Source organism: Trichoderma gamsii (genome assembly GCF_001481775.2).
Source record: "Trichoderma gamsii strain T6085 chromosome Unknown Scaffold_8.2, whole genome shotgun sequence".
NCBI lineage: Eukaryota > Fungi > Ascomycota > Sordariomycetes > Hypocreales > Hypocreaceae > Trichoderma > Trichoderma gamsii.
The window spans coordinates 628,552-654,647 of NW_020171345.1; the positions used below are offsets into that span (position 1 = coordinate 628,552).

General features: G+C 50.5%; 7 protein-coding genes across 7 annotated transcripts; 3 read left to right on the forward strand and 4 right to left on the reverse strand.

Annotated features, from left to right (window-relative positions):
- Nucleotides 1-2,355: 2,355 nt before the first annotated feature.
- On the reverse strand, nt 2,356-3,241 carry TGAM01_v203154 (hypothetical protein; the record flags this gene model as incomplete). The annotated part of the gene is made up of 3 exons (XM_018802512.1): nt 2,356-2,851; nt 2,910-2,966; nt 3,033-3,241. The coding sequence occupies 3 exons, from the start codon at nt 3,239-3,241 to the stop codon at nt 2,356-2,358; spliced, it is 762 nt and encodes a 253-aa protein (XP_018664430.1).
- A 6,597-nt stretch (nt 3,242-9,838) lies between these two features.
- Nucleotides 9,839-11,500, reverse strand: TGAM01_v203155 (hypothetical protein; the record flags this gene model as incomplete). The annotated part of the gene is made up of 1 exon (XM_018802513.2): nt 9,839-11,500. The coding sequence occupies one exon, from the start codon at nt 11,498-11,500 to the stop codon at nt 9,839-9,841; it is 1,662 nt and encodes a 553-aa protein (XP_018664431.2).
- Nucleotides 11,501-12,911: 1,411 nt separating this feature from the next.
- TGAM01_v203157 (pre-mRNA-splicing factor SYF2) lies at nt 12,912-13,793 on the forward strand (the record flags this gene model as incomplete). Its single annotated transcript, XM_018802514.1, has 1 exon — nt 12,912-13,793. The coding sequence occupies one exon, from the start codon at nt 12,912-12,914 to the stop codon at nt 13,791-13,793; it is 882 nt and encodes a 293-aa protein (XP_018664432.1).
- Nucleotides 13,794-13,928: 135 nt separating this feature from the next.
- Nucleotides 13,929-14,912, reverse strand: TGAM01_v203156 (hypothetical protein; the record flags this gene model as incomplete). Its single annotated transcript, XM_018802515.1, has 2 exons — nt 13,929-14,694; nt 14,806-14,912. The coding sequence occupies 2 exons, from the start codon at nt 14,910-14,912 to the stop codon at nt 13,929-13,931; spliced, it is 873 nt and encodes a 290-aa protein (XP_018664433.1).
- Nucleotides 14,913-15,344: 432 nt separating this feature from the next.
- On the forward strand, nt 15,345-16,222 carry TGAM01_v203158 (protein AF-9; the record flags this gene model as incomplete). The annotated part of the gene is made up of 2 exons (XM_018802516.1): nt 15,345-15,582; nt 15,645-16,222. 2 exons carry the CDS (start codon nt 15,345-15,347, stop codon nt 16,220-16,222), a joined length of 816 nt encoding a protein of 271 aa, XP_018664434.1.
- A 2,195-nt stretch (nt 16,223-18,417) lies between these two features.
- On the reverse strand, nt 18,418-20,532 carry TGAM01_v203159 (mitochondrial distribution and morphology protein 34; the record flags this gene model as incomplete). Its single annotated transcript, XM_018802517.1, has 2 exons — nt 18,418-19,740; nt 20,266-20,532. 2 exons carry the CDS (start codon nt 20,530-20,532, stop codon nt 18,418-18,420), a joined length of 1,590 nt encoding a protein of 529 aa, XP_018664435.1.
- A 3,681-nt stretch (nt 20,533-24,213) lies between these two features.
- TGAM01_v203160 (hypothetical protein) lies at nt 24,214-26,076 on the forward strand (the record flags this gene model as incomplete). The annotated part of the gene is made up of 3 exons (XM_018802518.1): nt 24,214-24,721; nt 24,875-25,153; nt 25,235-26,076. The coding sequence occupies 3 exons, from the start codon at nt 24,214-24,216 to the stop codon at nt 26,074-26,076; spliced, it is 1,629 nt and encodes a 542-aa protein (XP_018664436.1).
- Between the last annotated feature and the right edge of the window lie 20 nt (nt 26,077-26,096).

Here is a 26,096-nt window from a genome sequence, read left to right on the forward strand (position 1 = left end):
CAAACCTCGTTGAGTCTCTTTATTTGATTGGCCTGATGTGATTTTCACTGTTTCTAGACAACCCTGCCAAATGCAAGTTTTTAGGTTTTACGTCACACACTTGACGTACAGATGAATGAGCATCACCAGTAATGGAACAGAAAAAAACCAGGACTGTAAAACTGGCAACGGGGCAAGATACGAGTTGTCATTCATGATCTACTTCTCTTCTCCATATATTGTGATGCCTCATGTATGACAGCTTCTTCACTCTGACACAATACACAATACTGTCAACAACCAGGTTCTTCCACATTCTCGATATGGCTCTATCAAAATCCGGCTAAATCAGAGGTTACACTGACGCTCCCTCTTTTTTTTTTATATTCAAAAATAAATGGCCGTGTTCCACAAACGTTGTGCTAGTCGCTGAATTTTTCTGTTACTCTTCTCCCTTACACGGCTGTTTTTTCCATATTTCAATTTTTATCTTTTCTTCCGGCGCAAAAGCTTGGTGGTTTCTGATGATTCCGAAATTGAGGCTAGAGCTGTGTTACGTTGTGCTTGGTGTTTTTTGAAGACGAGGAAAAATTGTAAGAAGGATTGTAGCAAAAAGTGGAACGTCACCTGGGGAAGAGAGAAGAAAGAGAGAGAGAGAGAGAAAATTCATCTGTGCTCTCTGTTATATGAGTAAAGACATGAGAAAGTTATTGATTTTATTTGCATCCTCGTCTTGCTCTGCAAAGCAGCTTATTTAAGCTGTTGACCCATACTCTCCTTAGCAATACATATCATCCATCTACATACTCACGGACTTGTCCTTCTTACAGACGATTTCTACAGAAAAGATGCAAAGAAAATGAACATAAAGATAAGCAACCGAAGATATTCGCCTCCATCCTCTACAGCACAAACGACTAGTCGTACCACAACTCCTCGTTTCTCTTCGCCACCTCCATAACTAGCACAGCACAAAAATCCTGTTATTAGCAGTAGCAGTGACGCCACCTCAATGTGTGTGTTGCAGTGGCTAAAAAAAAGTTTGAAATACTATCATGACATAAAACAAAGATAAGTAACACACGTATCGGCCGTGGGGTAAAAGAACAAGCATGATCGCGATGCTTGCAGCTTCTGTGCGACGCAGTTGGAGAGACGTGAGACATGGCGCCGCCACCGTGATAAGGGTCTGGGGCGAGTTGTCTAAGGTACGAGAAACTGCTGATTGTGTACATGGATACTGGGCAGGGAATACGAAAACAGATCTATGGTTTGTTAGATATGGACTCGTAACAGACATAGATCTGCGCAATTGGGATGATCGCCGACATCGATGATACGCTGAACCTCCAATTCACAATTCATGCAGATAGGTAGGTATAATAATATTATCATTTTTTTATATCAATTAAATCTTTCATTTATTCATGGGTTCTGTGTAACTCCCCAATTAGATGTCTCATCATGCCATGCAAAAATCTTGCTTCTTTTTTTAGCCAAAACAAAAAAAAAAAAACGCCGTCCATTAACAAAGCCACACCGTGTTTTATATCTAATCCATCTTAAATATACCATCATTTTTGTTTGCCCAGAGGCGATAATAAAATCTTTGTAAAGCAAATAGAATAGGAGATAGAGAGATAGAGAGATAGAGGAAAAGATAAGGGGATAAGGGAGACGTGTACTATGCAGAATTGGTAAGATAAAAAGTCGTAGATAAGGGTCGGAAAACGGAGCGACGCCCGGGATGGGCCTCGGCCGCATATGTGGTGGAAGGTGACAGTGATAGCGGCTGATAAGAGAATTGGGGAATATTGAATGAGAATGGAAATAAAAGCGCTGAGGGGGATAAACCGAGACCGTCCAAAGCTGGTAAAGGCCCCGGGAAGGCAACCCCTCCATTCTTTTGGCGGTGACAAGCAAACGCAGGAACTAGTAGTGGTAGTAATATGAATGGGTAAAAGCGAAATGGTAATATCAAACTTTTGTCTCGACTCCCCGAAAAAAGAACGCCCGAAAATGAGGAAGAATGACGAGCTCCGAAAGGAACTCGGTCCAGAGCAGCCCGTGGGGGGTCCAGCAGCATACAGTAAGCACAGGCAAAGGGCGCCGAGATGCTTGGATGGACCGTTCCGCATGTCAGTTGATGGTGGTGAGACCCCCTGGGTCGGCTGGAACACGAATCCCTGTCAACCCCGCAAACGTCGGCTGGCTGCTTCTGAGCAAAAGTGCGGAGAGGCGCGGTGAGAGCTGCAGCGCAGTTTAACCAGTGCGGTGATAGGCTTCTGCTGCTGCTGCTAGCCGCTATGCCGTCGGCAAGGGGGGTGGAGGAGGAGCAGCGCTAAGGAAGCTCCCCAACCACCAGTGCGTCCGAAATCACCGTGAAAACATGGGGACTAGCAGCTCGATGCTCTTTGGCCGAGAGCTAGAGCTGCTGCCAGGGTTGCGTGGCGGTAGTGGTCGCTCCATGCCGCCAGATGCAGCTTCGTGTGAGTAGGCGCTGCCGTAGCCCGGGTCGTATGTGTGGCCGGATGAGTGTCGCGTGTACGAGTTGTTGGGGCTGGTGGCCGAGCTGCGGCTGAAGGGCCAGATGCCACTGCCCGTGGGCGAGGTAGGGCTGGGCGGCCTCATGTTGAGCGATCGCAGGGCAGACATGGCGGAGGTGTGGTAGTTGAGGGTGCTGCCTGGCGTTGCTGGCGGGGAGTTGGTGAAGTGCATGGAGCTGGGCCTCGACGGTGATGCTCGCGGCACAATGTCACGGGGCTCGGGCTTGCCCAGAGTGTAGTTGGGCTGGGCAGTATGCGCGGCGCTGAAGTAGCTGTGAACCGAAGACGGTTGCTGCGAAGACGAGTCTTGGTCGCTCCAACGGCATCTATAAAGATTGTCAGCATTCATAAACCTCGAGTTAACGGGGACTAAAGTCAACATACGTCTCGGAGCAGTATAGCATCTCGCCGTGGGGGATAAATTGCTTTTCGCAGGTCATGCTGCAATAAACAATAGAGTTAGTAAAAAGTTCTGCAGCATGGCCAACAAGAGATATGCTTCCTTACCAAAACTGAGGGAAGCTCTCCCTTTCATTCTCATAGACCTCGGTGTATTCCCGGCTGCCTCGTCCCAGCTTCTGGGCGCTGGATGGAGTGTGTCGTCGGGTCATGGCTGGTCGCTTGTAATGGGCAGGAGTTGCAGTAACAGTCTTTCGTACGTCTGTTGTAGATGAGTGTGTAGAGTAAGGTCCAGACTTTCGTCGCTGATGAGGCATTATAAATGGTAAAGCTACCAAGTTTGTGGAAGTGTAGACGCGCGTGGGCTGAAGCTGTTATCCTGGTAGTTCGTAGAAGTGAATAGAACTACCAGGACCGTCTAGCCAGAGAGATGATCAAGGCTAGGGAAGCTGACTTATATCCAACAGGTGGCCGTAGGGCTGTGTTATGTGACGAGTCGGATTGTGAACAGCACAAATATGTGGACAGGTTGTAGCTTTTTAGAGACGAGCTGTCCACATGCGTGACAGACAAGTCAATGACCGTGTGCCTCTTGTAACAGGACGGTGGGATTGGCTGAAGTCACACTCAAGGAGGGTGCGCTGATCGACAGGATCCGGTAGATGGAAGGATGCGAGGATGGCGCAGATCGATTCGTCAGGCAGACAATGGCTCTCCACCTGGTGCTCAGTTGACAAAGCAGTCTGTTGACTTGTGTTTGCTCGACGGCCAAATATAGTAGTGGTGCTAATGGGTAGCAACGGTATCGCCAGTCAGATGATGAGCGTCCAGTAGCGCTGGCTATGGGTGGGTGAGATAAAGAGCGGACTTGGTGTAAGTGGCACGGGATTCCGAATTGGTGGTGACCGAATTGAGGCGGAGCGACGGTTGGCAGAATCGAGAATTGCGAGAAAGTAGAAAAAAAGCAAGAGGTGCAGTTTCAACGCAAGGGAGATGGAAGGAAGAAATAAGCAAAGGGTGAGTGACTCGGTCTGAGATGTCGTGATTTGATTAATAGACAGCAGCCGAAAGCGGAGTCTGGCGAGAGAAGGTTTCGAGGTACCGAAAAAACAGCGGCGGTGACACACTGTCGACGCCCGGCTCCACAATGTCGCGATAGCAGGTACTTCCAGGCAACGATGACTCTGAGATTTTGTGGGCTTCTCTCTTGTGTCAAGTTTTTTTTTTCTGGGACAAGAGAGACTGGATGTTTTGCCCTTCTTATGCCGTCTGCTCTTGTTTGAAATGTGGACACGAGGGCGACGGAATGATTGGTGGCCTTGACGAGCTTGCAGAGGGACAGCGAAGGATGGTAGGGCTGGGCTCGCTTGCAGCAACTTGTAAGACGGGCTGGTAGCTTATTTGGCTGACGGGTGCTTATTAGCCGGATGCTGGAGAGCACACAATAAGAAGAAGCCTTGTGTGAATATGAGTCGCGAATGATGTGCTCGCTGAACGAGAGTTGGCGTGATAAGGCGTGGCACTTGTGTCGGTGCGAAACAGACAATGCTTTAAGAGCGGTACTCTATTGTAGGTAATGTACCGTTAATGGAAAAACGAATAGGTAGAGAAGATTAGAACAGCGAGCGTTTGAGCAATAAGCAGAAGCAGAGAAGCAAAGAGAGAGACTTCGAAAGCCGCAGCGTCCCGTATCCGGGGACGCTGACGAATATTTAACATTTTACCATTCCCGGCGACTCTCTCGTCCCTCTCAACTCAACTGCCAGGCACGGGTGGAGGCCAATGGGCAGCAGCAGCTTCGCATCCCCGTCGACCGCATGCAGTGCATCGCAAGCGCAGTTTGCAGGGCATCTTGGAGCTTGGGATGGCGCCGATGCGAAGCTAATGGAGGGACTCCGAGATTGTGTGCGGCGCCTTTTGGTGGCGATCGACGGAACGGGGCCATGGGAAACAGCCCCAGGGGGGTTTGGACGAGGTACCTGTACATGTTCCGTACAAGCCATTTATGCTGGCCGTGCGACAACTCCGCCAGCAATGCGTCCCGCCCGGGTCGACGGCCAGGTCGCATTGCGGTAACATGCACCGGTGGAGCAGGCTTGAGTTGGCACGCGGCGGCGGTACCGGATACTCCATGCAGACAATTGGGCAGGGCCGCTGCTGGACGGGCCATCAAGGCACCAGTTGTGTCCCAGAGTTCCGTTTCGCTGCGCTGCTGGTCGCTGTACTTTGAGCACCTGCAACGGCAGCGCTGGAAAGGCGATCCTCCAGGCCCGTCTTTTTGCGCAGCCATTGGCTTCCAGTACCTACAGAATTGGATACAGATGCCCTTTACGGAGCTGCATTGCATTCCTGTTCAGACACTTTTGTTTCAATGTCTCAGATGAAAATCTTGTCTCCCCTGTAGGAGCATCTGGTACCTGCGCACAAAACTCAAAAATTAAAAATTAACATAACAAAGTGAAACGGTGCAAAAAAAACCTTCAGTCATGCATATCCATGACAGGCTGTCCAATGTACCTATCATCACCCCCCTCCCCCCTGTGGAGTTCTTTTGCTGCGATCAATATTTTCTGGGGCTGCCTTTGGGCGGAACAAACGGCGCCAGCTGACGGTACAGGCGACGACAGCACGAAAAATTGGGCTGCTGGGCCCTGCACAGTCATCCAGTCCAGCGAGCACGTTTCCAGGCCCAAACGCTGCTAACCAGCACGGCAAACCGCTGTTTTGACCGCCACGATCCAATCAGCGTGTGCGGCGTCCGAGGATTCGGGGCCACGGGGTTTACTTTGTCGCAAAACATGGGATTACGCAACGGTGATGCCAGAAACGGCATGTTAAGATTTTTTTTTCTTTATTATGCAACTTCGTAATCCATTGTTTTTATTTTCTTAGTCTCGTGAAGCAATTAACCGTCACAGGTTGAGTTTTTGGGTGTCCATCTAGTAGATGCTTGTCCATCTAATAGAAACACGCAGTAACAGAAATACTACGGCATTTGAGGAGCCCATCACGGTGTTTTCACACTTGCGCCGGCAGCCCGCCATCTAACCTTGATGTCCCATGACGCAGCTGCACTGTAACTGTAAAAAATCCTGCCCTTTCTTACCTAGTAGTAGCCTCAACAATCAATACTATTTCGTACTCCGAGCCTCGCGGCTCACGGACTCCGACTCATTTGCGCAGCTGCTTGCGCAATTACTCCTCTTTTCCGCCATCGCATCGCCTGTTTACGTATTCCTCGATTGACTTTTTCCCAACAAACGGCACGATCACTCGTACGAGTCCTTGTACATACGTTCGACGCAGAGCCTTGTACCTTGTCTTGCGCTCCGTATTCACAGTATTACCCATCACCCCCTGACAAATGCCCCAAAATTCTTTCTTTCTTTCTCCTCCGTTTTCTCGCCTGCAATGGCTATTCGTTCATGACAAGTAGCGGCCTTGCTGAATAGCGCACGAGGAGCATTAGCCGAGCTGCACTGTTGCAGGATTTCTGGCATGCAGCTCCACGAACGTGATTCGCTTCGAAGCCTCAGTCCTCGCCATGCCACCACTATTGTCTGCTAGCTTCCATGCCAATTAACAGCTGCAACTCCTCCTGGCCCCATGGTTCCCATATAACAGCAATATCAAGTGCTACACGTGCCACACGTGCTCTATTACTGCTCTTTCATCCAAAGTCTTGACTCGCTAGGTGGGGGTTTTGGACCACTTGGATTCACAGACAGGCCTGGCTCAGAAACCTTCTCGTCGACCAACCCCGGATGCTCGAGGCGTTGGCCCGACCCTTGCCTTGTCCCAGTTGCTAGCTCTATAAAATTCGATTGGTGCTAATATAGGCTGCATGGCGCGGGGCTCTGTCCCTCTCCCGTCAATGCCGCCATGCCCAAGGCGCATCTCAGCGTTCGAATCTTGGCTTTGATGCCGCTCGGCGCTCAGCCTGTCAGACAGCGAAAAAAAGGCAAATTCTCGCGGTTAGGGCTGACAGACCACGGCATCCGAATCCCGTTGCGCTGGTAAGACTTGAAATTGACTCTTGCGCCATCTGCCCTGGATAGCATTTTTACTTTTCGGTGCCTGGGTCTACGCCCAAACGGCCCCAAGTGCTGTTTTACTCCTGGATCGAAGCCATCGTGTTGCACGACTTAGTCCAACTCGCCGCTCTCCACAAAGAACAGGAGCAGCAGTCTTAAGCCTTGTCTTCTTTCTTTGCTGTCCTGTTGCCCCCCTCTTGGATCCTGGTTTAGCTACTCTGCTGTCCGGCGCTATCCACTCACGGCGGGCGGCTTGTTCGGTTCTGGCCATATTCGGCGCCGAGCTGGAGCGACTCGTTCTCCAGACTCCAGGCCCGCGGGAACGGGGAGACTCAAAAAAAGAGCCAAGAAGCCATGGGCGGCTTTCGCTACTGTGGCCCACCCACAGCAGAGAAAAGCAAAAATATTGCAAAAATAGCAAAGTTCAGCTGACTGGATCTTGCCTCAAATGAGAAATTACGAGAGACGACAAAAAGTTAGCAAGATTGATGGCAAATAATCCCACTCGGCAATTTCATCTGCCTTGTGTAGCCGCAGACTCTTGCGTGGAGGACTAGCCATATCCAAGAATTCCTTTTTTTTTCCCTCCTCACACCCCTCGCCATCAGGGTCCATCTTGGCCAATTCCATCGTCCGTTTCCCAATCGTTCCATCAGGCCCTGTATCAGCAGATTCCACTGGAAGCCGGACACGATAGCGAGCCCCCTTGGCAGTAGCCCGTCGTATTCTCAAATGCTGCTGTCGGCAGGGATCCTGTTGGCCGGGCTCGACTCCATCTTGAGTGCCATTTGCTATGGAGAATCTGCACAGGCGAAGCTGCCCGTTTCTACCGGCATACCGCCAGACTGTCCGCAGTTCCCAGCTGGGTCCGCGGCTCCGTCTTGACGGCCGTATGGAGGCATTGTCATGGCATCTTTGTATGTGTCTATGTAAGTACTTGTACCAACTTTTCCAACACCGCCAATTGTCTCTCTCTGCCTGGTCCTTTGACAGGGATGCCAGGCGGGCTTCTGCCAATCAACACATCACACGCAATTGATGGCGAAAACAACGTTCTGCATTGCGTCCCAACTCTCCATTGTTAGCTTGGCCTCGTCCGGTGCAGAGTAGCAGCAGCACTGGCTCACTACTGCTTCAAACGGCAAAATGAAACGCACAAGAAAGAAGCGGTGGCAGCATCTCATTATCCGTCGATCCACTCGATCCTCAACCAGATGCCACCCCGCATCTTGACTTTGGGCCTCGAAGCAACGCTGATGCAAAAATCGTGCGGGCTGAGGCCATCGGAAGCGTGTCCGTGCATTCGTGTTAGTCTGTCATGCGCATGCTGCCGTACTATGCATGTCTCACACTGAGTGATGCCTTTCAAATGGAAAGCTTGCTTACTCGTAACCTGCCCTCATCTGCCTGATCTTATATACATACATATGTAGGTTTCATGCATGCCATACCCTTCAATTGGGCTCGGAAAGGGGCCTGGCACTTGTACTTTGTACGTGCAATTAGTACCTATAGCATTGCTCTAGCATCTTCGCCGAGCTGCTAACTGAAATCTATTGCCTTGGCGAGAATTGATTGTGTGGAGTCGACCAGATTCCCATCCCCGGGAGCTGTTTCCCATCAAAGCCTAAGCTCCCTGCCTCATCCCAGCGCTGGGTCATTGCTCTTCATTCTAGAAAGCCAGAGAACATCTTGTCCTCATCCAGCTCAATTATTGCGAACGTCTCAAACTCCTATCCTAGACTCCACGCAAACGAGCTTCTGCATCTCCAGACAACAGGGACGCAAAAAAGTGGTTTAATCTTAACAAAAGGGGTCTAGTTTGGGGAAAATTATCCCCGCCGTATGGATCTGCGCGGGATCGGTCCGGACGCTGGCCCAAACCCGTTTTTTGCTAGTAAATGAGTGCTGTGCTTGCTCACGAGTAATGCTCCCTGATAACAAGCTTCGCGGCATAAATTTTTGCTTCTCCTGAACAAGCATCAGATCCAGATTGCATTCCCTGTCTTTTTTTGGTTGGACATGCCATGTGTGGCTACTTGTCACACACGGGTATCGATTTCATGCCGGCGCCGTCTCCTATCTATGCGGTGCCTGAGCGAGTTTAAAATAGATTAGGGTTCACGATTCAGGGCTTTTTGTCACGCCACGCAAGAAACAATTTTATCTTCGCACAGATTTGCCTGCTAACCAGGCATCCGGATCCAAAAAGTAATTCTTCTAGCATTGAGTCGATGGGGAGATTGTAAGCCGGTGATACCCACCGCAGTGGATAGTAACTGCCAGCACGGGGGCTCGCGAGCCTCTCCTATTAACCAGAGAAGACTAGAGTGATGAACAAACGTGCGCATTTCGAATCCAAACTGTATTATCATCCCTGACCACATGCTATACAATCTACTTTATCTAGATTTTATGTACAAGTGCCGACAAGTAACTTTCCGATATGAACAGATGCCGAGCTTGCTCGGATAGCATATCTGGGTAAATATTTAAACGACATCTTAGATGTGAAAGATGGGTGTGTGCGACAAGGGGGTGGCGCCCATTGCCTTTCTCTTGCAATATATTTGAGTTTGTTTCCCCCTGAGCGAGATCGGAGCGCCTCAATCTCGTTGAGGTGTTGTCGTCATTTTTATGTTGCAGTAGTTCTGCGCATTCCAGCGTTTCCAACATTTAAACTTTGCTTCTGGAACAAGCCAAGTTTCACGGACTCTGGCTTTATCGTATCCAATGTACCTGTATTGTGTAGTCGCTTGTCTCTTTCTCTTGGAGGTATTCGTTCGCTGCCTGGATATGAATAATAAGATTGCTCCAATGAACAAAGAGTAGCATATATCATCTACTGTCCAGTGATATGAACGTGACGTTTGTGGCTGATCACTGAGAAGGCAAAGGATACTGGCGAATTATGTGGTCGATTCGCCCAGTCCACTCATCAAGAGGTAGATTGAAAGACGGCAATTCCGGAGAAGCATTGCCATTAGATTCGCCCGACCTGGTTGTTTCCGCTCCGCTGGCAAACCATGAAGCGCTATCTTGTGCGCCTATTGAATGATAATCCAGTGCCACGCATTCATTCAACTCCATGTCGGGAAAGCCCTGTGCGTCCATGGGCACCGCCACGCCAAGAGCGCTGCGTAACGATGCTTTGTACAAAGATTCAAGTCTTTGGGCGCTGCCATCTGGTTTTAAGAAGCGCTCCACGATAGGCCTTGAAGCATACCATTCCTTCCAGAGAGTTCTCGCAGCTCCTAAGTGACCTAGAAGCATGATGTATGATTCATACATACCATATGCCTCATCTGTAGAGACTTTGCTCTGCTCGCCAAGATAAGATAGAGGAAGAGCGCGAAAAGAATCGTTCGAGAGGGAATCATGCTCAATCCCAGTCAGCAGCTGGAATAGCAACTGTCGGTCGTGAACGGCGTATAGGCCACTGCTCAACTGCTGAGTGAATGTTTTGAGTGATTCTACTACATCGTCTGACGACGCACGATATCGCTCCCACGTATGATCGGCAAACCCACGACGTAGCCATTCAGATATCGCTCCCACAACTCCTGCTTCAGCTGAAAGTCGCAAAGCTAGTCCAGTCAACGCAGGCCCATGATGGCCATATAGTCTTGCGGCCAGATTTCCGAGAAAACCCAGAATTTCCAAATGCGTAGCCCCTTTCTCTGGATGCTGAGCCAGAACTCTTAAACAGGCGTTGCGTATCTCATTTGAGACATTCGGTCCATTGTTGGCCCCCTTTTGTCTAAGAAAATAGGTCTTGGCTACCTCAGTGGATTTTAGACAATGAAACACAAGACGACGAATACCAAGGATGGATGTCTGGTCTTTCAAAGCATCTGATAGTTGAGCGGGTGATAATGGTTCTTCGCTTCGATTCTCCATGGAGCGCTGGAGATTTTTATATCGTAACCACATCCACTCCATAAGCACCCGATCATCTTGTAGTGCATGTGAGGGGATTCCGTTTTCTCGGCAAAGGGTCTCAATCAGTTTAGAATCCTGCCCCGAGGCGAGTTCCTTCAGACTACGGGACGGTTCAGGAGTCATCGTAGGTGAGCGAACCTCATCGACAACGGCGGGGGTGCCGCGAAGAGCAGCTGACAGAATGTCGTGTGGGCTGAGCCTCCAGATATTGCCTGGGTTCGACAGAATATCGTCAGCCTTGCGCCGTGACTCTGCGATTTGAGCTTGCAGCTCTTTCAACTGGTCCTGAACGGCGAGTCGTTTTGGATTAACGTCCCATTTCCTCTCCAAGCGGAGGTCATCAGACTCGTCTACCGGGCGAACAAATCGGCTGTCCTCGGCATCGAGATCCAGCAGCAGATCCGGCATCTCAAAGAAGTCATCTCGCACAGGAATCGAGTCTGGAGACTTTGGTGGCCGCTTGTTGCGTATGGTGTAATAGACCTCGTTGTTCTTATCGATTCTCCGCACGAAAGTCTTGGACCGTCTCTGGTTGTGCGCAGCAAAGCGATGAGACGAGCTTGCAAGCCGGAGCCCCCAGGGCGATCTTGAGCTTATCATCTTGAGTGAAGTCTTAGTGGGTGTGGCTGCTCCATACGCCTGGACTCAGCCTTTGCAGCTTGTTTTCTGCCTCTCTGAGCAATTTGCAATGTGAGCAAAATATGGTTGCATCGCGTGCCGTGGAACGGTACACATGTGCACTGCTCACGCAAGCCTAATTACAGCGTCTCCGAGGTACCGATTTTACCCCAGATTCCGCTAATGTTCAGTGGACCCTCGCTGGATCTTCCACTAACTTAGCGTACGACCCCTTCGTTGTATTTTCTGCTTCTAAAGGCTGTGGCACCCGACACAGACTTCCATTGCATTTCATATAACATTCTGAGTATTTAGGATCAATGCAGCTAGAAAGCGTTAGAGACATTCAGAGAACACGTAGCGTACGTAGAATATAATATCTGAATTTTGTCTACCATAGCTTCTGATCACATATTATGGCGGCATGTGAAGAGCAAATGGGCAAGGACGAGCTGTTATAAATATCAGTACATATTTTTACTGTTTGAAATCTCTCGTAAATATCGACTATAGAGCGACTAGGCAGCTATTTGTTGAGATACCCCCATTCGTTCAATACGCTTTTTCATGGTAAGAAATGCATAATAACATACCTAGGTTACCACAAGAACAGGATTGGACCTCACAAACTCGACTTTGCGACTTGATCACGCAATCTCTACTATGGAGTCAGTTACATGCTTTCCCTACTACCACTTCTGTCGTTTCTAAATGTTTCTGTTGCTTCCACCTACAACAATAATTGCTTAATTCGAAAGGCGGTGAGTTACTGTTGCTAGTAGATAACCTGGCAGAATCTTCGAACTTTGTCAATAAAATTTGAGGACAAAACTCAATGAAGAGATTAAAAGATTTAATATATACTGAGAAACATCTATGATATACTAATAAAACAACAATTCCTTATGAATTACACATAGAATACATGCCGTAGCTTTGAAACATAAATTCAGTCTATTGAAGTACGCATTTAAGTCATACAGTGCGAGTATAAGAGAATTGCGTAGCCCATGGTATAAGTATGAAGCATTTTTACTATGACCTTCGAACCCTCAGGGTATTCCGTTCACAATTGAAATTCAAACCAGACCAAAGACCGTCAAGCCAGAGATTTCCTTTTCAAAGACCTTGAATAAAACCGTTCTACTTCAAGACATATCACCGCCGACGTCTTGTTGGAACAAGAGTTTCGACTAGCACTAGGCTCACACGGCCTTAGTCACGTGCAAGCATCGAACTATAGCCGTTAAACCTTGATCTACTGCTTTTGCAATAACTTTCATATAAACCTGCTACCTCCTCCAAGTCAGCGATAGATTACATACGATTTTACGGGCATCAAGCAATCGACTTCTACGATTTCACGGCCACCAAACTACCGAATAGCGCAACAATGGCATCCAAAGAACCCAAGCCCGATGCGGCATCCGAAGAACCCAAGGTTGATGCTGTACCCGAAGAATCCAAAGCCGATGCTGCACCTGAAGAACCAAGGGTTGATGCTTCACCCGAAGAACCCAAGGTTGATACTGCAGCCAAAGCCAGCGACCGCATGGCTAGGTTCAAAGCTCTCCAAGCTCGCGCCAAGAAATCTTCAGAAACAAACTTCAAAGAAGCAAGCCTGGAATCACAACGTCTCTCCACGAATCCCAGCGAGCTCACGGCTCTGCATCGGAGACACGCAATCGCATCCCATAAACTACTAAAGGCGGACACCGAGGAGGCTGGAGAGGATTTCGAGCGCAAGCGGGCCTGGGATTGGACCGTGGACGAGAGCGAAAAGTGGGATAAGCGCATGAAGAAGAAGGCGGCGCATCGCGATAACAACGCCTTCTCAGACTATCACCACGAAGCCAACAAGTCATACAAGAGGCAGCTGCGCAATATCAATCCTGATCTCGAGAGATACGAAAAACAGAAGATGGCCGCCATCGAAAAAGCTGCGGCTTCTGGCGGTCTAGATATCGTCGAGACAGAGGACGGCGAGCTCATTGCTGTGGATAAAGATGGTTCATTCTACTCAACAGCGGACTCGACATCATTTACTCAAAATAAACCCGACAAGGAGGCTATTGATCGCCTAGTCAAGGATCTTCAACGCGCAGAAGATGTCCGCCTCAAGAAGAGAAAGGAGCGGATGGCACAGAACGGCGAGGATGGAGATGTCACGTACATCAACGAGAAGAATAAGCAATTCAACCAGAAACTATCGCGTTTCTACAACAAATATACTGCTGAAATCAGGGACAGCTTTGAGCGTGGAACAATGATATAAGATAATAATCAGTTGCTTTCAAGAGGGAAACGGGCAAGGTCTTTGGGATATATGAGGAGCGTTTGTTTGTTTTGGAAATTAACTTGCACACATAGAGATACAGCGTTGTACTTTTAATCATACATGAGTTTTGATTCATAGCATCGTCTTCCTCCACCCCTTGGACGCGAGTTCTTCAATCCGCTCAAGCTCCACGGGACCCTTGATTGTCTCATCCGCGAGCGCCTCGACCACAGCCTCTGCTACTGTATCAACTTGAAGAGGTTTTGTCCCTGCTGCCCCCATGAAGTTCTTCAAGACGTTGCCTGTCAGGCTGTTGAAGAAGGATGCGGCACCAGCTGCCGCAGCGAGGCCCATGGTCATCTTGCGTGAGCTATCATACATGAACGGCGGCCGCATGTAGATGCCACGCATTTGAGGAAAGTTGCTTGTTATAGCAGCTTCGGCCTCTCTTTTGGTAGAAATGTATCGATGAGGAAGGACCGGCGCTCCAGCTGCAGCAGAGATGAAACAGAAAGCGCCGGTGTTCTCGGCAGCGGCATGTTTCGCAAGTGCGATTGCGCTGTCTCTGTTCATGACTTCATACGATAGTTGATCCTTGGTATTGGAGGGCTTGATGCTCTCTCCGGGCTGGCTGTGGATGGGGTCAACGCCTCGATCTCGCACTGAAGCAAATGCTTTTTGAAGTCCTGCAATGGGAGATTCTCGACCGGAGACGACGCCCTTGTAGTCAGCTTCTAACAGAATACCCATGCTGTGAACGACGTAGTCGGAACCCTTGAGCAAGGGCGCATAAGTTGAAGGCTCAAGGATGTTGGCTCGCTCCCATGAGACCTTGTGAGCCCATGGTGGAGGAGTTGCGGTGGATGTGACATTTTCCCATCGTGGCTCACCTGAGCGGCTTTTCCCCAAAACGACAACTTTATGTGAGCGATTGTATTCTCATTCAAAATGGGGTGTCTTCAGGTATGCTGCAGATAACGAGATGAGGTATAATGCGTAGATCGCTTACCTGACTGATGTAACGTCCCAACCTCTAGCCACGGCATATTTGCAGATCCGGGACCCTAAGAAGCCATTGCCTCCGCAGACTATAAGCTTCTTGGCCGCAGCTGACATGACTTCCGTTAGCTTGAGTGAATGAGCTGTGTCGGTCTTCTATGAAATGGTAATGGTAGATTGAGTATGGGAATAGATAATTGATTTGATAGACGAATCTTATCGAAGCTTGTCCGATCGATGTCTTTGAGCGAGATATGGCAGATCGAAATTTCTCTGATGAGATCAGGCCATACCCAAATCGATGAAATCATCACATAGCTCAGAGCTTAGCACCCATAAGGCTGAGGAACTCTACCGCTGAAGCTCGGCAATACGCGGGTTTAATTGGCTGCAGCAGCAGTGGGCCCCAATGACATATCTGCAAGGCTGCAAACGACAAAGTGCGTCTCCCAGCTTTCACTCTTTCACTTTTTTTCCCCACCATCGACGCGCAAGGCTTGATTGCACTGACAACCGCGTTTGAACGCTGCAAAGTGCAAAGCCAACAAGATGGCGCCGTCGAACCAATTCGGAAAGCGTGTCAAGTTGACGCAAATCCGACGGCCGTTTGTCATTGGCAGCACGGCGCTTCCTTTCTCAGACTCCAATCCACGACCGCCGGGAACGCCTGACAACCACACGCACTCATGGCAGGTTTTTGTACGGGGCATGGAGGACACGGATATCACGTATTGGTTGCGGCGCGTCCAGTTTAAGTTGCACGAGTCTATTCCGAATTACGTTCGAAGTAAGCTTTTACGCCGCTTCTTCTTTATTTCTGCACAACAGTTTGCACTAACCGTTTGACAGTGGTGGAGGGAGAGCCTGGCAAGCCATTCGTCGTCAATGAGACGGGATGGGGAGAATTTGACATCACAGTGAAGCTATACTATATCAACGACTCCGGAGAGAAGCCTCAGACTCTGTACCACTATCTGCGCCTCCATCCGTACGGTAGAACCGAAGAGGAAAAGCAGGCCATGGTGGCAGCGAATGGCGAGGTCCGGGCCTGGAGCTACGAAGAGCAATTGTTCAACGAGCCATACGAGGCATTTTACCAGATCTTGACGACTGGCGCCGTGCCCAAGGGATGGAAACCGGCCGCAGGAGGCAAAGGAGGCAAGGGCAAGGGAAAGAACCGCGCACCGCCTCCACTCCCGGCGCCGGACAGCGGCGATGTTTGGGAGCGGACGGCCATGATACCCAGCGCAAACCGGCCCGGCCAGCCGTTCAGTCGGGAGACGGAGGCCGCCGAGGTCAAGAAGCTTTCGGACGCGCAGCTCAAGACAGACCAAATGGCTAAGCAGCTTCTGGCCGAGCTGAAGAAGAAGGAAGAGCAGCTGGCCAAGCTCAAGGCAGAGAACGCGGCCGCGGTGAAGCCTTCTTAGAGAGGAGGAACATCAGAATCACCGCCACCGCCGAAAAGCTCACGCAAGAGACGTACTCGCCGGCTTTCCTGATTCCTACCCTCCGACCGAAGCCGAAGAGCACGTCCATGGAAGAGCAAAGAAGAAGAGAGCACAATGCATTATGCAGCTCTGGTCCAGAACCCCGCTCCTTTCCTCTGCACGGAAGATTGACGGCGTGATCTGTCGGTGTTTCAAGCAGGATGTTGTCGTCAGAGGCATAGTTTTTCAGCTTGTCTCCAGGCTTGGTTTCGTTGGTTCAGCGGCTGCCAACACATCGCCGGGCCACTTTTTTACGACTACGATCTATTTTGTTTATTTATAAAATAACACAGATCTTGGCGGCCAGCAAACTTATGCCGCAGGCCGCAGCAAATGGCTGCATGAATCTGAGAGAGGGGCGACTGAGCTAAGAGCCCATGGCCCAGACGCTGTTGTCAGTCTGATCCCTGCTTTATTTGGCAGAGCATTGGACACCACCAAACACTTCTGGACGACCATTGACTGTCGTTTTGAGCGCTCAGCCAATCTTGGGGTTTATGAGAGGTGGGAGTCTATGGATCTCTTCAAACCCCTTGATCATCTGAGTCTGTGCTACAATGAATTGGAGAAGAGGGGTACGGAAGAAGGGGCAAGGCAGTGGAATCGAGACACCCATCAGTGCTTGCTATCACTCACTAGCTACATTGGCATAAAGGTGTGTCTGTGTCTGTGTCTGATTGAGAAAGAAGAAGAACAGCATCGGAGGGTTGGATGATGATGACACATGCTTCCCCACTGCTTTGCTCTGTGGTAGCAGTAGCTGCATAAAACTTAGGGTATTGCCCACTAGGTGCTACCTGACCTACCACTTATATATGAGAGATATAAGTATTTGCCATAGCTAAACAAAATCTACCCCTCCTTAGCACCAAATCTGGTCATGTGGACCTAAAATATCGATATTCTCTCTCCCTTACATGTGTGAATGTGCACTTTCTATGCGTAGAATTGCGGTGAAAGGCTGATACAAGCATCATTATCGACTTACTTGTGCGTGGCGAAAAGAGAGAGAAAAGAGTCAACATTACTTACGCTTCAAAGCTTCATTTGTATTGGAGTTGTGTCTGTCTTGATATAATTCGATCCTCGATCCAGGTCCCAAAACTCCTCCCAATTATTAATAGTACACGTACAGTCTTTTAGTTGTTTTCCGTACAATTACACAGGCACGTAACCCTCGTGCCCAAATACCCAAAGGAAAAAGGAAAAGGAAAAAAGAGACATAGGGAACACGTCTAGTAATACAATGCCTTGGCGAACGCTCAACGCTCAAACAAAAAAGAATATGTAAAAGCAAATCAAGAGCATCGCTGTAGAGCTGGCATAAACCCTTCCAACGGCGCGCAAATAAACACCGTCGAGGCCACGAAAGGGCACCACGCCCCACAATGCCAATAAAGTCCCGGGCTGGAGATGCCATATTCTGACGTATTCATACAACACACGCCCGGGGTGGCAGCCATAATAGGGTGGGTGTGGTTGGCGCGGCTGGCCAACGAAGCGAATAGAAGTAGAAGAAAGACAAGAAAAGAAAAGAAATTATGAAAAGAGGCACGCATCCCATCGTCGTCGTACACGTCTGCTTTGCAGACGGCTCCATAAAAAAAGGCAAAGGCAGACCGTCAAAATCATGGAAATAAAACACTTTCGTACTGGACTGAATCGTCTTGTTTAAAAAGTGCTTATCCGGGTATCAAATCATGCAACCAAAAAAAGAACACCACCCGTCCCTAAAAACACCACCCGGTATTTGATCCTAGCCAATTTTTTTGCCTTGTTCTTGCTTTCTGCTTTTGGTTTTTGATTTTCCCTGCCTGCCCTCTTTGTCCCGTGTGTACGTTACTTGTGATGCGTGCCATGCATTCCCTATTGCCCCTCCATCCATATAACGCCGAGGTAAAACATACCCAATTGTGTGATGTGTGTACGTGCATATACATATGCAAATGCGTATACAATGCTCATACTTTAGTGAAATCAGCACAATGCTGAAAAAAAAAAGAGAATAGAACAACAAAGGAAAGATTTCTTCTTTCCCCGTAAAATGGAGACAGTTGAAAGAACGCTTGTAATAGAACATAAGAAATTGTCATGCTCTCAGCTCGGTTCAAAACTGTAGTCTAATGGCACGGCGACTACGGCGATGCCTCGTATGCCGGAGGTGGGGCCTCCTCCGACTCATCCCATTTGCCCCGTTGCTGAGACCGCTTTTCGTCATAGACACGGCGTGCGATTTCGCTCGCCATCTTCATGACCCAGTCCTGGTCCAGGGGATCAGGCGATGACTGTCCTTTGGCACTCGGTGTCTCACGAGGGCTACCTTTCTCGGGGGTCGCCTTACGGCTGTTGGCCGTAGCGTCGGCCAGCATCTTCAGATCTTTCAGGGCGGAGGTGAGTTCTTCTAGAGTGAGCGTGTTGTCGCCAATATCGGACATGAGCGTCTGGGGGTTGAAGGGGTCGCTGGTAAATGGATCATCATTTAGCTGTAGCTCCTCCTCTTCTGGTATATCCATGATGGGCTCCGAGAGAGGAATATTGACGGAATTGGGTGTATTGGCTCCGGCTTCGGACTGGCTGTCTGGAGTGACCGCCTCAGATTTGGTCTTCCGGAGATTGACCACTCGGTTCTTCTTTTTGCGGCCCGTCCTTGATCGGACATTGCTGCCGACACCTAAGCCCGTAGACGAATTGGCGCTTGCAAAAGAAGGCCGTGACGATACAGAGCCCTGTAGGGTACTTGCCGTATCGGAGAACGTGTAGGTGGTACTCGTGCCGCCAGCATGTGAATTCGTCCGGACTCGGTTAGGTGATGAAATAGATGGCGTAGCAGGATCAGCACGGTCGGCGCAGCCTGACCAAGCTCGAAATACAACGTCTCGTATGCCAGGTGTGAATAGAGACAAGGTCCGGTGCGAATCTGTCAGCGCGGCGAGGCGTAGCAGATTCTTCTGGGAAAATAGAGACTGTGTCTCGCCCCCGCCATTCAGAGAGATTTCTGAAATGGCACTTGGGTCCAGCACGTTGCCATTGGCATCGACAGGGTCCAAAGGTGGGCTTGAAAGCGGATTGACCCCCTCCTCGTCCGTCTCCTCTTTGGGGGTTTCCACGCCCTTATTGGCCTGATCCGGACACCACAATTGCAGAGACAGTCGATGAATGATGGCTGGCAGCTCATCCATCATCAGGTTCCGCAGCTGCTGCTCAATGGTCCGTTGCAGGTAGTCCCGCACGAACTGGATCGAATCAAAGGTCGAAGAGACCTTGAGAGACTCGAGTGGGTCATTGCGAAACACCAGGGTTAATCCTTTTTGTTTCGAGAAGACCAGGATGATAAACGCCGACAGCTTGATTTCGGACAGAGTAATGGAGAGGGGGATCGTGAGGCCCGAGGCTGCGGCCAGTGGCTGCGGGGAGGTAAACTCCGGCTTGGAGGAGAGATAGGTGTTGAGGGGATTGGCCTGCGCATCGTCGTGTTAGCCAGCTATTGGTCCGTCCCATGCGATGCCGTTTCGCCCCCGCACACGCACGAAATAAATGAATGGTTAAGAAAGATTGATCAAGATCAAGGTTGCTCGTGAATACAGCAATTCATGCAGGGAAGCAAATAGCAATCCGAAGCGGTATGAAGCTCCCTATGACAGGGCGTGCCGCAGTGCTTTTTTGCGTGTAATACGCAAAGAGCTAAGTGATCGACGGCAGTGCCGGCAATGGTGCATCACATCCCGGTAGCGGCATATTCCCAAGCTTGCTGCACAGCTGGCCAGACACTTATCCAGCCCATTGCCACTTCCCTGATGAATTGACTGCCTTCTTCACAACAAAACATCCAAATACGCGGTGCGATTCAGATGCGCTTTGTTGTGGTGGCGCGAGTCAAGGAAAGTTTCGGGCATTGTCGGGTAGCTTTTGGCGTGGCGCGAGGAAGCTCCATGGGTAAAAAAAAAAATAACGGGGATAGACCAGAGGCTGCGAAAAAAACGTACCTGAACCCGCGTCTTCAGCGTCAAGTAGGCGTCTCCGGAATAGCACATTTTGAAAATGCCTCGAAATCGATCTTCTGCCAGGTCTCCGATTTCCAGGATTTCGAGGTCTGGTGGGACGGTGCCGAGATTGAATTCGCTGACGAGGATGTCATCGACAATAATGGGCGGCTTGGGCGATTTGTTTAGGGCCTTTGTGAGCAGGTCGCGTGCGCGCGAGTAGAACTCAGCGTCCGCCGTTAAAGGCGACCAGTTGAAGTTGAAAGCCATGTTGAAATGGCAGTTATAATCTCGGGACCATGGGATTCCAGGCGATGGCCGTCGAGGGCCGCGAGAGGCAGCCTTCCGTGGGTGGGGGATTCAATTCGTTGTGCGGAGGGCTTGCAGGAAGCAGGGATTAGCTGAAATTTTTTGAGATGGATTTTCGAAAGCGATGCGAGAGCGACGAAGCGACGAAGCGATAAGAGAAGCGAGGGAGTATAGCTGCTGGAAAGCTCCGATAGAATAGGCCGCAGCAAAGAGAGAATCGAGAGGGAAGATCCCAAGCCAAGGTGGTGTAGGAGGTGGTAGGAGCAAGGTAATGGAAGATGACGCTATTAAGAGTTGGAGGAGCTGAGGTCTGCGGTTCTCTTTAGCGAAGCAAAGTGGGCGCCAGAAATTTTTCACCAGCTAGGCCTGGAGCTCGGTATCGCGCGGACGCACGGATGTGCGGTAGGCGCTCCAGGCCGCTGAAACAACCCGCTAGGCCGTCCAGCAGCGGGGGCATTTCAGGCGGGCTTGGCCGCAAATCCGCTAATGGCTGTGCGGTTTAAGTGCACGATGAACGAATGCCGTGCAGATGGCACTGTGTGCAACACCTCATCCATGCTGTTCATTGAACATGTCGTGAGCTGGAGCTTGCATCTGCCCACTTTGGCGTGTAGACGCTCTTCTCTGCCATGGCCAGCATCACAAATCCAGCGCTCTGTCGATGCAATAAGCAGCGACTTGCTTATTGATATGCAGGGCTAAGTGTATGCAGTCCCCCAGGACGAACGAACCAGCGGCAGCGTTAGCCGAATTGGACCACTGTGGCCGGTGTGTCTCCTGATGTGTCGCGTCGCGATTCTATCAATATTCATCAGCTGACAACCAAGCCTATCGATCGGTTGCCCGACTGGAAGTGTATATTGCCAACTTGAACGTTTCTTCCCTCGCGTACAGTGCGCAGTGGTATCTAAGACGTAGATGAAGAGGGATGCTCCACGATCTGCATCTACAACAAGCCTCCAACCTCTCTGTATCAGGTAGACTACGGCGCATTGGGGAAGCGATCATCTGAATTGGGTGGCAAAACATCTCCCTGGAACTATGAAGTACATGCAAGGTGCATATAATTATGCGAGGAGCTGGCAGAAAACCTTCAATGTTTCTCTTCTTCATCCCTAGGTAGTTACAGATTCAATCCGATGCTACCATTGAAGACGCGTTTCTTTGAGTTTCGCAAGCTGCCTGCATGAAGAGCCGAAACAAGCTAAAATTAGCACAGATGCTTAATGTCGGCTAGCCGAACCAAACTCGGCATTAACACGATACCAGCCGGAAGAAGTAGGATATTGGTCTGTAGACATCTGCGGTGGTGCGCAGGGCATTTTTCGGAACGAAATTATGCGCAATCACCGGTGTTCCCGTATTCCGCACAGTTCGCATTGCGGAGGGGAGGAGAAAGGGAAGCACGAGTAGAAGGTTCCAAACAGGGCAATGGCTTGCGCAGTGTAGCTTCGGCAATGCAGGCAAATGGGAAATCGTCAGACAATCTTGGTAATCTTGGTGCGCGTCCGACTACGGCCTAGAGAGTTGCTGGCCAGTCACTCCAGTCTCCAGGGGGGGGGGGGCTCTATGCGGACTGTGTCCTGCATATCGACGTGATTCTTCTTGCGGGGGTGCAATCCAAGGGATCTTTGGCTGGATATGGTTGGGTCCCTTGATGACATCACAGGGACCGTAAATCCGGGGCAAAAGGGTGGTCCATTTGAGGATGTTGATCCTGCCCGTGCCCAGAGTCTACCACTTTCATAAACTTCATGTCGTGGAGAGGTTGCTGAGTTGTCTCTATCATGACGCACGCTCTCTATCAAATAAAAAATTCGACTTTGAGCTCCGTGGCACTGGAAATCGGAGTATTTGCCACAAACCTCATCAATAGCTATAATTTTCGTTTTCCTGTTGATTGTGTTCATGAGGTAGGCTGCCGGTGGCCTGTGAAGATACAATGCGCCGCATGCTGAGGCTCGACCAGCGCTGTAAAGCTTTACATGCTGCTTCTCCAACAAATTGCTTGCTTTTTAGTGACCACAGAGTACGTTTGATGCATTGCACCATCGAGTGTTACCTATGTGCGCTCAATGGATGTGAGTACGTGTGTAGGTGCGACCGCTATCGCAAATGGGGATTCAAAATCACCCCGAAAATTATCTCGAGGCTGCAGCTGTGTCCCGTGACGTACCGCATTCGGGTCATACATGCATACATGTACGCGGTCAGGCGCACCTTGATCGCTGATAGTGCATACCAACTGGGTACAAGTACGGACGTGCTCCAGCTGCGATCCTCCCAGCCGCTACTGCGCGTGCGGTGCGTGGTCGCATCAGCCCACCATCTCAAGTATCGTGACATCGGCAAAGAGGGAGCATCTGCGATCCAATTCGCCAGCCGCGAGATTCCAGCTGCTGCCCGCCATTCAGCTCCACGAAGCACGGCAGCAGTTCGTGCCGCGAGTTCATGAGGATAGTCGACGGGCGGGAGTCCAGCGCCCAGTAAGCCTCTGCCGCTGCAGAGCAATTCAGCCCTGCAGGCCTTGGGTGTGTAAGCTGAAGCACCTTTGGACCATGATTGGCAGCAGCGCGGATGGAGAGCAATAGTCGCTGCATCCATCACCATGCTCCTGGTTCCGCCGTAGCCCTGAAAGAGTAGAGCGTGCGCTGCGGAGCCTTGAGAGATGCACGTCAATGGATACGACCTCAGCCGCCCGCTCGCTCAGCGCAGACTCCTTCTGACGCCGGCCAAGAGGGGAGATATTCATTGCCACTGCTGCCCGGACAAAGTAGTAATAAGAAGAGAGTTGTAGTCGCGGCAATGCTGCATCTAGTTATGTGCTCGCAGCCGCACATCGCAGGGGCGTCTCCGATAACAGGGCAGATGCCGCTGGTAGTCTCCCGATCACGGTAGTCAGATATCGAGCTCAGATCACAGTCTGGCCTCGCCACCGTATGCCTGCCACAGATACACATGCCACCGGCGTCCACTGCTTCCTCTTACAATCTCTCCATGTGCGTGGCGGAGTGCCAAAAGAGCATAGCGGTGTAATATATGATCAGAGTCAATGGCGGCCATCTGCTAGGCTAGGTATAAGCTGCGATGGCGGCGGGTGGCCTTAACCTCCTCGATCCCTTTTTTAAACTTTAGGCGATCTGCCATCCGCTTCCCTCCTCCCCCTTTCTCGTCTGCCAACCCCGTCCTGATTATTTCAACATCTCCTCGTGCCGATCGTCGACTTATTTCCTCCCACGAGCAGAACAGAGATTGGAATTAGATGCGGATCTGCTCCCACGCAAGAATGACGCCGCCGCCGCTCTGATTCTCCACTTACGTTTAATTCAACATTTGACCTTGGAATCGAGTAGAGTGGTCCCTTTATACGAAGCACGAGCCACAACAAAAGCGACGGCAATATCGCCTCCTTTGCTTCGCCGTCAATCATCTTACTAGCTGCGGAGTACCGAATACCTAGTACCTGTCTATCATCCTCAGCATCTCTCCACGAAGACGCCGCCCAGTCTACAGCCTCTCGCTGTCCGTCCAGCCTTTGTGCTCCCTGAAACCGCCCGAAGCGCGCCATCCCACACCCTCCGACTCAGTGCCTTGCAGCCCTTGCAGCAGGCCTGCAGGACGGGCCCACGACTTGTTCCAATCATGGACCCGGCTTCTTTCTTGCAGCTGCCACCCCAGTATCTCGACGATTCGGCCTCCAACTACGGCTCCTCCGTTCCCGGCGACTGCTTCGACGAAGACTCTCACTCCGATGCTGGCCGCGACTCTCCCTCCAACGCTGACTCTCTTGCGGAGGAATCCGACGATGAGGCTGCCCCGGCAATCAGCTCCGACGACATGGCCCGGCTGCGGGCCATGAGCTTATTCCGCAGCCGCAACCACAAGTGCGATTGCGACCGTGGCGGTGACGCCGGTGACCGAATGCGAGCCAGATCCCAAGACGCGAGCGCCCGCGATCACGCCCGCGACGCGGCTCAATTAGATATGAGCAACAGTAGCAGCGACAGCGTGTGCGACCCTGTAGTCAGCTACCTGCCACAGGAATTGCCACCGGGCACGAAGCCCGTAAGGCTGGTCGGTGAAGGAGCCGCCAATGTTGTCTTTGAGATCAAACTGCCCCCCAATAGCGGCATGGACGCCCACTTTCAAGGTACATTAGCCTCTTTCTTTTCTTCTTCTATTTTTCTTCCAAAGCGGCAAGGGATACGCAAATCAAGGCTTGTAGCAAATCTTCTCAAGCGTTCCTCGACGCTAAGTTGTGGTTACACAGACCCAGTGGCTAACCGATACTCTGCTCCTATAGGCAAACTTCTCAGAGTGGCCAAAGCACAGGCCCTTAGTCGCACTCCTGTGTCGTCCAACTATTATCTGCGCCAACAGGAATTCTTCATTCGAGAGATCCAACCGCATCTTGGCGACCATGCCGTGCGCCAGGAGCTGGTAGTGCTGCATAAGTCCAGCATTGTGAATGAGCTCAACGACATGCTTCGGAAATCCAACCACCTGCGTAAGACCAAATTTCAGGGATCGTACATTGGCCGCGCCTCCTGGGGATTTCTTGTGGAGGACATGCGACCAAGTGGTGAGTAGCTACATGCCCACGTATCATATGTGGTGCCTCCCCAAACTCTGCCAGCTGCATACCGACTAACACTCTCTGAAGGCGCCGATGACTCTATACTCATCGAATTCAAACCCAAGTGGCTGCTACAGTCGCCTAGTGCTCCCAAAAATGCCATCAGATGCAGGCAGTGCGCATTGGAACTTCGCAACTATTTGAAGGCCCCCGGCACAAAGGCTCCATGCCCGGAAAAGAAGCCCTGTCCGATTACACTTGCAAATCCCGATTGCCCCCAGCAGGTCGCATCTCCATTTCGAATAGCTCCGCAACTTTCCGGTCTACACAATAACGAGCGTATCCAGGCGGCTCTCGATAAAATCATTCATCACAAAGCGATTCAAGCACTGAGAAACTGCCAGAGGAGTCTTGATGATGCAGGACCCCTAAAACCGAAACCCAATCTGGACTTTATTATCGCCATGACGCTGCGTGACTGTACGTGCTTTGCACTGATTCCTCCCAGCGGCGATGGGGAAATCAAACTTCGTTTTGGTGATTTCGATTGGAAAGATCCTGAGAAAAAGTCCGTTCATTGGCGTGGAACTGAGAAGGATCTCATCGACGGTGGCTTCTATACTGCCGACTGGGTTGTATGCGGCGACACATACTACCATCCACCATCACTGTGCTCGCTGGAGTGGTCTGGCAAGCCTCGAACGGGTGAGCCAGTCATTATCCTCATGGAAGAAGATACGAATAAGCCTAAAAAGAGCTCCTATCGTCAAAACAGTGGCCTTTCTTCGCCTACGGTTACGAAAACAACAACATATCGGCACGAGACGAATCTTACAGCTCTGCGCAAAGGCCTGGAGCCTTTTACAAGAGTTACAGAAGGCGCACCATCTGATTCTATTTACAACAACCCCTTGAGGTGCAGTCCTTGAAGGACCTTGTACACATTGGG